This window comes from Mytilus galloprovincialis, chromosome 2 (assembly GCF_965363235.1).
Source record: "Mytilus galloprovincialis chromosome 2, xbMytGall1.hap1.1, whole genome shotgun sequence".
Taxonomy (NCBI): domain Eukaryota; kingdom Metazoa; phylum Mollusca; class Bivalvia; order Mytilida; family Mytilidae; genus Mytilus; species Mytilus galloprovincialis.
The window spans coordinates 44,095,830-44,111,583 of NC_134839.1; the positions used below are offsets into that span (position 1 = coordinate 44,095,830).

The 15,754-nt window shown below is 31.1% G+C and overlaps 1 protein-coding gene across 3 annotated transcripts in view; it reads right to left on the minus strand.

The window, feature by feature from the left end:
- The window catches only part of LOC143063644 (uncharacterized), a 227,862-nt gene that overhangs the window by 190,418 nt on the left and 21,690 nt on the right, over window positions 1–15,754 (minus strand). For 2 of the 3 annotated variants that reach the window (XM_076235896.1, XM_076235895.1), the window contains exons 7-12: window positions 14,312–14,506; window positions 13,077–13,115; window positions 9,256–9,798; window positions 8,730–8,836; window positions 7,327–7,477; window positions 2,971–3,205 (exon numbers count right to left, since the gene is read on the minus strand). In XM_076235896.1, coding sequence (XP_076092011.1) covers window positions 2,971–3,205; window positions 7,327–7,477; window positions 8,730–8,836; window positions 9,256–9,798; window positions 13,077–13,115; window positions 14,312–14,506 — 1,270 coding nt within the window. The remainder of the gene's footprint in view (window positions 1–2,970; window positions 3,206–7,326; window positions 7,478–8,729; window positions 8,837–9,255; window positions 9,799–13,076; window positions 13,116–14,311; window positions 14,507–15,754) is intronic. The other variant, XM_076235897.1, reaches the window with a different exon arrangement.

The window sequence follows — 15,754 nt, forward strand, 5'->3', positions numbered from 1 at the left end:
AATTTCTAAATATTGATTCAAGAAAATTAATTTATAATGGTTATATTCTAGATTATTGTTGTATTATTTGGAGTGGTTGTGGTAAAAATTAGCTTGTCAGAATAATTAAGGTGGTATGGGTGTCTTCCTCCATCTTGGATTGTAAAAAACAGAGAACCAAAGGTCCAGATTTTTTATCAAGTTAGCAAAATTTGATGCAGGAATGCAGATATTTAATGTGAATTTTTATTTAAAAGAACCAATTTATAAGAATATAACTTATAAATATTGATATTTTTGCAAATGATGATTATTTTTGGTTGTTTTTAAAAATAAATTAAATTGGCATTTTAAGGGGAGGTAACTCTAAACAAGTGCATTTTCTGAAGGATTCTACATGGAATTTTCCTATTTTGTATTTTAGCCGGAAAAAATGTACGGTGACCCTATCTTTTCTTTTGATATTCTCAAAGCATTGTCTGAAAGCTATCTTTTCCTTAAGTATTTAACAATTCTATCATTTTGTTTAGTTTCTAATCACAAAATTGCGTTTTTTCCTGTATAACCCATACAAAATTCGTCATTTTGTCACGCCCTGTAGCTTGAGAAAATGCGCGGTGACCTATCATTTTTATAACATTTTTCAACATATATCAATAGATACTACATTTTGGCAAAGTATGAACAAATTCTATCATTTTTATTTTAGACTCCCATACCACCTTAAATTGCAGAAAAGGGCTGAAAGGCTTATTTTAGATGCTGATCCACTTTCATCATCAGCTCTACTGTTTAAACAGCTTTGGTGGATGACAGTAGAGAACAGAATCTTATATCTCAAATCTGTTTTGATGCAAAATTGCCTTAAGAATGAAGCCCCTCCCGTACAGAAATTGCTAACAAAAGCACATAAGTTTCACATGTGAAGCACATGAGATGCAAGTAAGAATTGTATGCAAATCAGGTTGCTCATATGTGCAGTTTGGTAGTTCATATGTGCCCACAAAAATCTAACATAATGCTCACATGTGCAATTCAAACCTCACGTGAGCTTTTATCATCCATGTTAGTTTTATGTTAGTTTTGTATTTTGAAAAGTTTTTCCATTCTTTTAACCATTCAAAACTAACCTACATCATTGCTCATATGAGCTTTTTCAAAATGACATGCCTAGTCATGTACTTCCTGTAAATTCAAATTCATGAAAAGCATGCAATAAATGGAGGTAGATGGATATGGAAAATGTTAAGTCCTATATTGTGCTATTTGAAGAAAGGCATTGTTGAAATCTGATAAAACCAGTGTGGCTGTGGTTAATTATTTGTAAGTTATCATTTCTATTTCATTATTTTCATTTTTGTGTCAGATTTTGAAATATATTACAATTTTAAGTCCTTTATGGGAATATATATACAGGTTGCTTCAAAATAAGTACTACATGTATAAAGATTTTTCCTTTTAAACTTTTTGAAATACAGTACTTATTAATCAAAGACATTTATTGTGTACTAAACTTGCAAGTCCCTCTATTAGTTTTATAATGTAATGTTATGTTTTTAGTCATGATCATGATTATTGTTTAAATAAAAAAAAACAAAAAAAATCATATGAAAATCATAATTAACTGACAATAATTAAAGAATAACTCTTTTAACATGATGTATCAGTTATTTTATTTTCAACTGAATTATTTAAGATTTTCATTTAAATTTGAAAAAATATTCCTTTTTTAAAGCAGCCATTTTGTTTTGGTCAACTATAATATTCACGTGTGCAACATGTTAGCAACTGCTCATATGAGCAATCTAATAAAATGCACATGTGAAACAAAAGCTCATATGAGCAGTTGCACGTGAGGTTTTTAACATGCAAATTAGGTTAGTTTCATATGTGCAATTTTTTTGCTCACAAAATGCTCACCTAATTTGCATGTTAAAAAACTCGTGTGCAATCATGTTAGTTTCTAACGTGAGCATCTTATGTGCAACTTATGTGCAACATGTTAGCACTTTTTGGTAAGGGCTGTACATCTTACTGAAAAATTTAAAGAAATGCCAGAAATAAACCAATATTGTTTGAGGAATGCGTCTTGCAAAAATTTACAAGTTCCAAAAGTCAAAACAGAGCTGTAAAAAAAGCTATGTAATTGTATAGGCATAATAATTTTCACACACTAACTCAAACTTTAGATTTTGTTGGGATAATTTAAATGCACAAATGGATAATTAACTGTCATATTCTTGGGCTTGGTACAGCCTTGTGCATACCTATACTTATGCAAGTGAAAGTCCCTAAAGTCAAGGCTAAGTCCCTAAAGTCAAGGCTAAGTCCCTAAAGTCAAGGCTAAAGTCAAGCCTAAGTCCCTAAAGTCAAGCCTCAGTCCCTAAAGTCAAGGCTAAGTCCCTAAAGTCAAGCCTAAGTCCCTAAATTCAAGGCTAAGTCCCTAAAGTCAAGGCTAAGTCCCTAAAGTCAAGGCTAATTTAAAGTCCCTAAAGTCTAGCCTAAGTCCCTTAAGTCAAGGCTAAGTCCCTAAAGTCAAGGCTAAGTCCCAAAAGTCAAGGCTAAGTCCCTAAAGTCAAGCCTAAGTCTCTAAAGTCAAGGCTAACTCCCTTAAGTCAGGGAATAAAGCAAATTATTTTAATGTCCTTAAATTGCAAATTCTTCAAATTTTATATAGATTATGCTTTTCATTTGAATATAAAATTGTTAACCAGACATTAAAACTTATTTACAAATTACAAATATAATATTCAATAAGGGTTATAAGCTTCAAGTCAAAGTCAGAGAACATTAGAATTTATTTGTTTGGGCATGTTTTGTGCATGATTAATCAAAGCTGCACATGTTTCCTTAGTTAAACAGTGCCCACTATATAAAGAACAACTAGTGTAGTACATTAGGGGGATCTTAGACCGTCCTTTGTATGGAGATGCCTGTTCGGATAAGTTTAACTGTACTGGGGAAAATATTTTACATGGTATAAGTACTTACCAACTGTTGCAGTCCTTTGGAATAACATCACCTGCATGATATTCTGACCCATCATCCTTTGTACAGGGACACTTGTCATTCATGATGCATTTGCCTTGATGGAGAACCATACCATGTGGACAGAAACAACCATCAATACATGTGCTATCAGTACAGGTTGTGCCAACTGATGTGCAGGTCTTCTGGCAAGCACTTCCACATTCCTGATGAACAAGATTGTTTGGGCAGGATACAGCTTAATATGAAAATGATTTAAAAAATCAAGCAAATGTGATATATCATAGTTAAATGTAACCATATTAAAATTAATCAATAATAAGACAATAAGAACTATTTTTCAATATTGGTTGATTGTTGATTGTTTATATTGTCCAGTGGCAAATATTCCTTACATATCATACATAGGCATGTTTTGCAGAAGCTTTTTGGCCCTTGAAACAAGTCTTTAAATGTCAATACAGCTCCTCTAAATCTTCTTTAAAAAAAAAAAAACCTAAAAAGTGTCTTTACAGTTGAGGGGGGGGGGGGGTTAACTTATTTGAATTATCTCCCCTTATGTGGCAAGGTTGGAAAAAAACTGAATCGAAAAAAAAAAATCTTTTTTTTTTTTTTTTTGTAAAATACAGAAGTAAATTATAATAAAACTCATAATTTTCTGCATTTACATGAAAAAATCATACAAATGAATTACTTCTTCTTCTTCTTCCGAATACGGGAGTAGACTCCTAGGTAGGAGTGTAAAACTTCCCGGAACTTGTGTGCTATGTACATATGGACTTAATTTAAAAATAATATGACAAGAAAAATCGTTATCAATAACATATATACATTCTGTACAGTGGCTTTAAAGTTTAATAAGTTGCTGTGGATCCTTCAAATGTTAGAGTGGATATGCCACTTTTGAAGGATTCCAGGGTGTCTGACATACCTATTGCTTCAGGTAGTGAGTTCCAGTCCGAAATAGTGCGAGGATAAAATGAAAATTTATAGAAATCTTTATTTGTTGATATTTGCCTAAATTTATGTTTCCCCCAAGTGCGTCTATCAGATATTGTTAAGTTGTCCTTAGGAACTTCAACTAACCCCCAATTTATTTTATACAGCATAGTTAATCTAGCCTTTTTCCTTCTTAATTCTAAATTTTCCCATTCCAATGATTTAATTAAATTTGAAACTGCTCCAGGTGATCTGTCTTTATAATCATTGAAGACAAACCTGGCTGCCTTACGCTGTACCTGCTCAACCTGAGTGATGTGTTGTTTTTTGTATGGATCCCAGACAGGGGAAGAGTATTCGACGACCGGACGGACAAGTGATGTGTACGTAAGGTTTTTAACCTTACGTGTGCAGTTTTTTAAGTTCCTACGAAGAAAACCTAAGGTTTTATTTGCCTTACAAGTAATATTGTTTATATGTGTTCCCCAATCAAGATCATGGCTTATAGTTACACCTAAATATTTACTGTCTTTTACTGCTTCTAAAATATGATTATGCAATATATAATCAAAAGTGGAAGGTTTACTTTTTTTAGAAATATGAATTACATAACACTTCTCAGGATTAAAATTCATTTGCCAATCCTCTTCCCATTTTACTAAACTAGACAAATCTTTTTGAAGTAATTGTGCATCAGAACTATTATTTACATTTCTATACAATAAACAGTCATCTGCAAAAAGTCTTGCATTGCAAGTTACATGTTCGGGTAGGTCATTTATAAAGAGTAAAAATAATGTTGGGCCTAAAACTGTTCCCTGAGGGACACCAGAATCAACTGCTAATTTTGAAGATTTTACACCGTTTAGTAGTACTTGCTGTTGCCTGTCAGCTAAAAAGTCATTTATCCAATTTAAATTTTGATTTCTTATACCATAAAATTCTAATTTCTGGGCTAATCTTTTATGGGGGACTTTATCGAAAGCTTTGGAAAAATCTAAAAGTATGACATCTATTTGGTTACCATATCCCAATGATTTAGCAAGGTCTTGTATGCTGATGATAAGTTGGGTCTCACAAGACCTTTTGCTTCTAAACCCATGCTGACTATCATTTAATATGTTATTAATTGCAAGGTGTTTCCTTATGTTGCTTGTTAAAATATGTTCTAAAATTTTGCAACATATTGCAGTTAATGAAACTGGTCTATAATTAATAGCGTTATGCTTGTCACCTTTTTTAAATATAGGTACAACATTAGCCTGCTTCCAATCATTTGGGATTTTACCAGTATCAATAGATTTTTGGAAAAAGAATGTCAAAAATGGAGACAATTCTTCTGCAAAATTATGTAAAAAATATGCTGGCAGATTATCAGGGCCAGTGGCTTTATGTGGATTTAAGTTTTTACATACCAGTCTCAAAATTTGCACATTTCTTGAAATATCTAGACCAATTGTTATCAGCTATTTCAAAATCTAAGACAGAGGAAGACACCCCAATTACCATAAAAAAACTTCCATTTGTTGAATTACCTTAAAAAGCCAAAGGACAATCATTCCTATTAAGAATCTGCTTACAATTTATGAAAAATTTATCTAATTTGTAGATTTTGTCTTCCTGATTTAAAGTTTGGGCCAAGTGAGCTAAAAAGATGCATTTTCTAAACAAAGAACATGGAATTTATGTGTTCAAATTTTGACCTAACATGACTAATAAATTGAGAATGGAAATGGGGAATGTGCCAAAGAGACAACAGCTGCATGTTTTTGTAAATTTGAAATCCAAAATTTTAATTTCTTTCAGAATGGAAATGCAAAGCAGTGCCAGAATGCTTAGTATGGTGTTCATTATCACTGAACTAGTATATTTATTTGTAATGGGGCCAGCTGAAGGATGCCTCCGGGTGTGGGAATTTCCCGCTGCATTGAAGACCTGTTGGTGACCTTCTGCTGTTGTCTGTTCTATGGTCGGGTTGTTGTCTCTTTGACACATTCCCCATTTCTATTGTCAATTTTATTGTTTGGATATTTTACCATTTGCAACTTGATAGCTATTTAGAATTTAAATCATTATGAAAATGCATATTTCAAAATTTATATCTCTAAAGACACAAATATTTAATTATAGTGTGATACTGTGCAATTGCGCAATACAGTGCAATTGCACAATACTGTGCTATTGCACAATACTGTGTTGTTGCACAATACTGTGCAATTAAAAACTTCTTGCTATTGCCCAATACTCTGCTTTAGTACATTACTGTGAAACTGCGTAGTACTGTACATGTGCAATTGATTTTTTTTTTTTTTTTTTACTATTTAGCAATACTGTACTGTTGCAGAATTCTGTGCAATTGAAGATTACAAAAATTTTAAAGAAAAAATATGGACCGCTCCAAAAAGTTGGGCGAAAAATCACCCTCCCCCCCTTTAGAGTAATTACCCCCAAACTCTATCAAAGCCTTCCAATTGTGGTATGGCAACTTGTGGCACAATTTCAGAAAGATCCATACACTTACACACAAGTTATTGTCCAGAATCTACAAAAATGCTTGTTTTTGGTCCTTTTTGGGTCCCTAATTCCTAAACTGTTGGTATACTAGTCCGTTTATCTTCTATAAATCTTCAGAAAATAATTCTTAAAAATTCATTTTTAAAGATAAATATTTTTTACCTTCATGTATGTTAATGTATGATATATACGAACTCTGACTATGAATATCATAGTTTTGGGCCAATAATAAAAAAAGTTACTCATTAGGTCTATATGTTACTTCTATTTTTTTAATATAAAATACTCAACTTGGAGTAAGTATGAGTAGTGTAACAGACATTCCATTAAAAACAAAAACATTAGACATGTGGTTTAAAACCTGTTTCATTGTACCATGTGACTTTGCTCATTTAAATAACTCTGGTCATGTGATTACTGAGCTTTCAGTGTGCTATGAGGATTACAAAAGCATGCATACATAATTACATTAGATGTATGTTTAGTTATAATACGTTATTCTGATTGGCTAACTGCACTTCATACAAAATGTACTTTGGTCAATGCTTTTACACCCCAATGAAGTTAACGTTACAAAAAGAAGCATTCAATTCTTAATAAAGCTCAGTAATCACATTTCCAGATTGTAAGACATTGTTGATATTACCACCTCTGATATGAATTTGATAAAAATCTGGCAAGAATTATATATGTGATAGTGCTTATAAAACCAGACGGACCTCTAATTTTATGCAATGTGCTGCACAGGAGACTACCAATATAACTACCAATGAGATGTTGATTAATTGATAGTAATTGATACCTATTAGTTAGTGAAAAATCTTCATAAAAAAGGTATCAATCTTTTTCCCCTTTTTCAGCATCTAGATTTTAATCTAATCATATCAATTCACTTTTAAAACTTACAACAAAGTTGATTATTTCTCCAATTGAGAATAATTCCAGCTTCTAAACAAGCTCTAGCATATGCCTCCAAACTGCTGCAAGAACATTTACTGAGATCTCCACCACAACAATCAGATTTACAGGCCCCTTTAAAGGAGGCAGGATCCACTTTCTAAAATTAAGATTAACTTGTTTAATCTAAAAAAAAAGTCACAGAGAAAGAGCAGATATACTGTTAATTTAAGATTTTAAATTGGTAAAGATAATACAAATTTAAAACATCTATACAATTGTTGGGGTCACAAAAAAGGGTCCAAAAATAGTATTATTTGACATTCCTTAATAAAATTTAAAAAAAAAACAACAGACAGGTCATTTTAAAAATAAATTTCATGAAAGAAAACTGATATTTGCATGGTCTATTCTCCATTATATATTTTATTCAATGTAACTAAATACCTGTTATTGTTCTAGAGTTCATTGACCCTTTGGAACTGTCAGTTAGGAACTCACAGACAACTTACTTTGCTAAAGAATCAAGCAAACTGTTTATCAGCACTAAATGCTTAAGAATAACTTTAATTTCTTTGGAAAACAAAAGGTCATGTAGATACTTACATGCATGCATAAATTCATCATTTAACAGAGGGTGTAGTTTAATATTTAAACACTATATATAATTCTTTAAACAACAAAACAAAATATACAATAGCAGTTATTTCACTGTCATTTAGACTAAGCTTTTAAAAATAACGGTTTGAATTTAGTGTGTTAAAAAAAAATATTTGAAGTCAAAAAATGAATAAATTCTTTATACAAATTCTTTATACATACCAATATGCTATTGGACAAAACATATTGTTTATTCAAAAACAAAGGTGTTCATTCAAATTATAAAATTGTACCAATCATTCTGTTCCTTAAAATATTGATTTAAGAAATACAAGCAATGGCTTCAGAAAAGGAAAAAATATACAAGAAAAATGTGACTGCAACCTTCTAAAAAAATACTGAAATCCTCCTAACTTATTAAATCTAAAGGTTAATTAGCTAAATTTGAGACTTCTGAGCTCAATACTTAATTTTAAAGTACATTACGATGCAGGTACCCTTGTAAATAATCGAAATAAGTCTTACTTCAAAATTAAATAAACAATTGAGGTGATTTTAATTTTAAACTAATACATTCTTTAAAACAAGACTAGGTCTGAAATAATCAATAACTGACTAATTGTTTGAAAATGTTTCCACATAAAGTTTAAAGAAAGGTATACCACCTTTATAGTTATTTTCACTCTGAAAGGTGCTTGACAATGAACAAATTGCATAGTTTAATTCAGCAGGCCTTAAGTTTTTTTTCACACAAGAAATTTGAACTAATTGTGCATTTTACCACTTTTCTTTGTTATTTTTGTATTACTTACTGTATGACAAGCTTGGAAAGCTGGATCCATGATTTTATTGCACACTGATTCGGCCTGAGTGGCTTGCGTACCAGAACAGGATTTCTGTGGAGCATCTGGGCACACAGCTACAAGAAGGATACACATGTGAATAAACTTCATTTAAAAGATCTTGTTTTTTTTATCTTTGAACAGATATGATCTAAAAAAAAAAACTATGCAACTAACATCAGAACAAATTTCAATATAATTCAAAAGGAAATTAAGTCTCATAATATATACAAGTCTCAACTGTCCAGTATACTCCTATACATGTCAAAAGGAATATCTAAATTATCAAAAAGGAATCATTTCAATCTTTTTATTCCCATTTCTACAAAGGAAGTTTTTGTTATAATTTGTTTATTCTGAATTCTGATACATTTTGTACTCCCTTTAACTTAAATGATCTGGAATCTTCTACCGGTTATTCAATTATCCAAGGGACCGTAAAAAAATACAAAAACTGTAAAAACATATTGAATTTTAAAAAGACTAAAAAACTTACCTGCACCTATTGCTGATTTTTTCCAGGTTGATGCAAAACTGGATGGTGATTTAACAACACTGCCGGTGTCAGTTGTGAAATCATCTCCTTTATTGCCATTATATGTACCACATAAACCTGAAATTCCTCCTTTGTGATCTGCTGAAACTGACAAGAATACTGACTGTCGTCCATCCCAACGTATCATAAAGCCAAGAGGGCTTTTCATGACAATATAATGTCCAAGCTTTTCGAAAGTATTGCCATCTCTTGATGTGGGAATTGTCAATGGGAAATTATTGAAATAAACAATGGGACCTGCAGCTCCTTTTCGAAATCTCACAACTGTCTGTCCAATGTAAACATCAATTTCACGTTTGCAAGGTGTATGTGAAGTACATTGTTTATCATTTATCAAGTGGATATGGAATGTGTCACTTTTGCTATCTTTTGCCATAAGATATTCACAATGTCCTTGGAATGAGTATACTGTTCCATCAAATGTTCTATAATGGTCTTGTCCCCATGCAGCACACATGGCATCTCGCGTTGAGTGTGGATGATCTATAAATTATAAAAACATCAAAAATGTCTGTCTAGAAGCAGCATAAAAATTTTATATTTTATTTGCCTAACCTAAAATAGAAAATGTATAATCATTGGACCCTAGGGTAATATCAGGAATTTAGAAATATTCTCTTTTCATGTGTTTGTCAGGGGTGGTAGGGGTTATTCAATATGTCATAAGTCCATTTTCCCTTTCAGGTTTTTGAAAGTATTTTTAGAACTTTTATCCACCATTTTCAGGTTTCATATTACAATTTTCAATCTTGAATAAGTATATAATCAAAAGATTGCTTTCCATCAGGCTTATATTTATCTGCAGTTTTCTTATTTAATTTTACTAGAACTTTTCTTAATTTAATTACCTATAAGCAAATTTGAAATATTTGAATATGTTTGCATGTTTTGAATAAGTCAATATGTTATTTTATCTTTTGGTCTGGTCATTATAAAGTATGGTCTCATCACCCAAATTTTGTAACTGATCATGTACTAGGTTAGTCTGATAAACTTATTTCAGTTCTTCCAAAATGAGTCAGGTCATATTAATAACCAAAACCCAGTCGGACAACTAAGTTTTTGATGCGAAGTCATGATTTGACACATGTATACACCTTCTCTAAACACTCTTTTTTAAAGTTTCTACGATTAATTCATTATTTTTAAGTGTTTTCGTTACACTTTTGAATCTGAATTGCTGCAAAGATACATCCCAGTTGTTTAGGGAGTTATTACAAGTCTGTTTTGACAAAAAATTGTATACACAACTTGTTCTTCCATGTTAAAACGAAACGCAAAATCTCATAATAGAAAATAAAGAAATAAAGAAATATTATACAATCACTGTCTTTTGGTGAGGTAAATATGTGGTTTTATTGACTTTTGAAAAACTGATATTCACTGAGGCCAACGGCCGCAGTGAATATCATTTTTTTTCAAAAGTTAATTAAACCACTTATTTACAGAAACAAAAGACAGTAATTGTTTTATTCCATATTCCGAGAGAAATGTATGTAATGGAAATTATTTACCAAAACCGATTGCACATCAAACATTTTTTTAACAAAATTTTACAAATTTTACATGTAAAAGCACGCGATGTTTTGTGCGATGAATATCCTTTTTCCGCAGGTGAATATGCTTATTAATTTAAAATCCCTTTCATATAGAAAAACCTACTGAAGTTTTAGCAATATGGAATAACATAATATCTAGTATATGATAACAAATCTTCGATGTAAAGTAATTAAATAATAATATTTAATCAACACTTATTAGAGGATGGCTTGGATTTGAAATAATAATTAATGATTTATGGAAACAGCCCTATTGTCAACAGGAAGTTATAATTGAAGGGAGACAATTTTGGCGGTGAATCTTCAAATATCAGTTCTGTCAAATCTTATATACGTCTATCTGATGAGTTAAACCCTTTTTCAACTGATTTTTATAGTTCGTTCTTATGTTGTACTGTTATACCACTGTCCTAGGTTAGGGGGAGGGTTGGGATCCCGCTAACATGTTTAACCCCGCCACATTATTTATGTATGTGCCTGTCCCAAGTCAGGAGCCTGTATATTCAGTGGTTGTCGTTTGTTTATGTGTTACATATTTGTTTTTTTCGTTCATTTTTTTACATAAATAAGGCCGTTAGTTTTCTCGTTTGAATTGTTTTACATTGTCTTATCAGGGCCTTTTATAGCTGACTATGCGGTATGGGCTTTGCTCATTGTTGATGGCCGTACAGTGACCTATAGTTGTTAATGTCTGTGTCATTTTGGTCTTTTGTGGATAGTTCTCTCATTGGCATTCATACCACATCTTCTTTTTTATATGTAGGCATTTATGATGGCAATAATTCAAATATTATGAAGTTATCATGCTTTATCTTTTCCAGACTCAAACATTACATATATGATTACATAAAAAGGCTATATTAGTATATGAAAAGTATATTTAAGTCTTATTTTATTAATATAAAAATTGGTTGGGCATTCATGGCTTAGTTCACTTTACCTTATTTAACTGAGTGATATTTTAGTCTGCACTAACTAACCCTCCAAAAGCCATGCATTTATGGTAAACCATCCTTAATTGGGTTATTCATTAAACACTTCCAGAATTCAAAGTTTCTTGCTTAAGTTTTGTTGTTTAATATTTCTAAATGACAATATAGATTTTATCAACAGAATAAAATAAAACACTGCATAATTCTCAATAAATATAAGTTGTTTTCTGCAAAAAATTCTAAAGCTATTAAAGCTTATAAAAGCACTGCATGTTAGAGATGAATTGCTCTTGTTTGAACCACAATTCTATTAGTTGTAGCTTCATAGCAACTTGTAACATTTAAATAATAGAATTTTGGCTATTGCTGTGAAAAAGTATGCAATATGTATGCATTGTGATAGTGAATTAGTATGCAATATGTATGCATTCTGATAGTGAAATAGTATGCAATTTGTATGCATTCTGATAGTGAAATAGTATGCCATTTGTATACATTCTGATTCAAGAAGTGTTTATTCTTTTAACAAGTGGATAATCTTAATCAATATAAAGCCTGAACAAGATAAAATGTTATCACAGAGATGTCTCGCTTTTTAAAAATTTCAATAATGCAAGTGTTGAAATTAAAATAGCAAAATGTTACTTTTGCAAATATTCAAAGTCAATGAACCATGACTGAAGATACATGGCTAAACAATCTCCATGGAAATGAGATGTGCCAATGCTAAAACAACTGCATACCAAATACCATTGACTTTTAAACAAACCTAAACACAAACTAATACATGTAAACTATTAAAGCAAAATTTCCAAGTAAATAAACCATAACTGAGGGGGTAAGGTCAAATAATCTCCATGGTAATGAGATGTGTCAATGCTAATACAACTGCATACCAAATATCTTTGATTTACCAATAGTGGTTCACCATAAACTAGAACTATAATCACAAACTAATACATTGTTGACTCCACCGTCCACGACAACGGAAACAGCATACCTATGTGTCCCATTTTGGCTCTTTCAAGCGAAACAAAACTAATTATAAGCATTTTAAATTCAGACTACATTTTAATATGTTTGTAAATCTAGTTTGACCATGACCTTTGTTATTGAAAATGCTTGAAAAATATGTGTATATTCATATTATTTTAATATGGTTCATGATGTAAAAGCTATGAGAACAGATTTAGATGGCACTGCACACACAGTATAAGCTGAAATGCTGTTTCAAAAGCTAAAAGCTTATTACATATAAAATGATTTTTACTTGAATTTCCTCCAGGTATTATAGTAACACTTGATCCAACTGAAAAACAGAAATATATCAATTCATCAGGAAAAGGTTAAGTAATTTGCTGTCATATACATAAGACATGTCTTCTTTGTTCTGCATAGAGCTTTGTTTAGCTAATTCATTCTTCCTTGACTGATCAGGTCTTCCATAACAAGAGATGTTTATCATACACTAAGTATATACCAGCTCTAAATTATTCTAAATGTATGTGCATAGAAAATGGAATTAATTAAGAAGGATTATAATAAGATCCACTGGATTGGTCCTGGACCAGATTAATTTTGATACCATTTATTTTAATAAGACAAGTACATGTAATACATATACATGTATATCCATTATGAGTAGGAGGGGATATGCTGAACTAGATCCTGACACAAAATCAAAACATGTACATAATAATTTGCAGCAAAGAAACAGTGCCTTTATTACTGCTCTTCATCTTGAAAATTACAGTGAGATCTTCAAAACAGAGATATCATTCTTGCCTCAATGAAAGTTTCAAAACAGCCCCTAGCTCTAGTTTGAGCAGAATTATTTGCTAAAGTCAATATCGTAAAAATTGTACCATTGAAGGCACACAGGTGGGAGGCAATATGAACAATCAAATATGAATAGCTGGCAAAGATATCTAACAACTACTGATATAGATTGACTGACAATTTCACTTATACATTACATTAATATAAAATGAGACAAATACAAAGCGAAACACAGGGTAAGTTACAGGATGTGGTACATATAAACTGTGAAGGTTTTTTTATATCCCTCACAAATGAAGTTTTAGGTGGTGTGGGGGATATATAGGATTAACCAAGTGTGTCCTGTCCTGTCTGTTGTTTTGTCCATACAGATCTTGAAAGTGAGGTACTAGTACAATACAATGTGTGGATGATTTTTTTAGTGAACGAAGAAAAAAATACATCATACATGTCATACTTTATGAAGGCAGAGATATGTCTCTGCTGAAGGCGAAGCCAGAATATTTTTTTTAGTAACTGAATAGGCCAGATTATTTTCAACAACTTCTTGCTAAACTTTTAAGCACCATTTTTCCCTTTCAACAGAATAATTTTGCAGATAAACCTTGTTTGATTCTCATAAGTGCACTTTAAAGTACAATTGTACCGGTCTGGTATGAATTTTTTTTTCTCATGCTTCAATAAGACTACTGATTAAAAGACAATTAACATTATAAATTAACTTACTAGGAAGGCAGTTTGGAATGCTTGAAACGACTGGAGTCCAAGTACCATTAGATGAACATGTGTATTTATCTGAGGGTTGATACTCAAATGTAAACCCTGGTTGACAAGTGACAGTACATTCTTTTTTTGTTGTTCCTTGGTGGCACTGAATACTGCCACCCTGAGGTGATGATGGATCTGCACATAAAGCTGCAGCTACAAAAATAAATTGAATCACATTTCAAAAAAGAAATAAATTTGATACATTACAGTTTTTCTTTATAACCTCAAACCTTATAAAATAACAAGCATTATGAGAGTATTGCATGGCAATGCATAGTCCCCTACTAATTATCAGACCAAAACAAAAATTTTAACTTGATCTGTAACTTGTTATGATAAAACTATATAACAAATATCAATCAATATCTTCAAGCATGATGAAAAAAGTGTGGAAAACACTCTTAACATTATGTATGATTAATAGTTCTCTAAAATTAGATATGATGAAATACAATGTATAGCTGTTTTCAAATTATAATCATGAAAATCAAATATAATTAACAGTTCCAAATATTTTTTCTTTCGTTTGTCACAAGCTAATATAGATTTGTTACTGATCTATAAAATGTCAACTACTTTTATCTTCACAATGTAATGTAATGAAATATATACCTTAATAATAACATTAGATGTATGTTTCATTATAATACATAATTCTGATCGACTAACTGCAATCTTGCTTATTTCTTAATCAAACTCATTACACAATGAAAATTTATCATTCATAATGACACCAGGTCCCACAATAAAGTGCACAGGTAAATTAAATAAAAACTTGATAAAAATCGTGTTTTCATAATCCTAGCTAAAAAATGTAATTATAAGTATTTAATGCCTCTTTTTGTAACTTCATAGGGTAGTCAAAGCATTCACTATGCGCACATTTTTAGGACGCGCTTCGGCACTTCATACAAAATGTACTTCGGTCAACGCTTTTACGCCCCAATGAAGTTACAAAAAGAAGCATTCAATTCTTAAATAAAAATATATTATTATCTTATTAAAGGATTTGACTTAATTTTTCTTTTTATACATACAGTATATATATAGCATGCAGAAAATAAGTTTATACAAAATAACAAACAAACCGGGCACAAAGTTTTTCAAACAATGATAAACAGATTGATTGTAATTCAGCTGTTGAAAAATTCAACGCTATTTTGTGTGATACAGCACTTTTATCCACTAAATTTGTTCAAAAGAAAATCATGAATAGGCCTATTAAGAAAAATAAAAAACCATGGTTCTCAGACTCTTGTCATGACCTCCATACTACACTTAAAAAGTACTGTTTACTTGTAAATAAGTTTCCAGACAATGGATCCTATAGAAAATCATTTTACTCATTCAAATCTAAATTAAGAAGAAGGTGTAAACAAGAAGAAAGAAGTTACAAGAGTC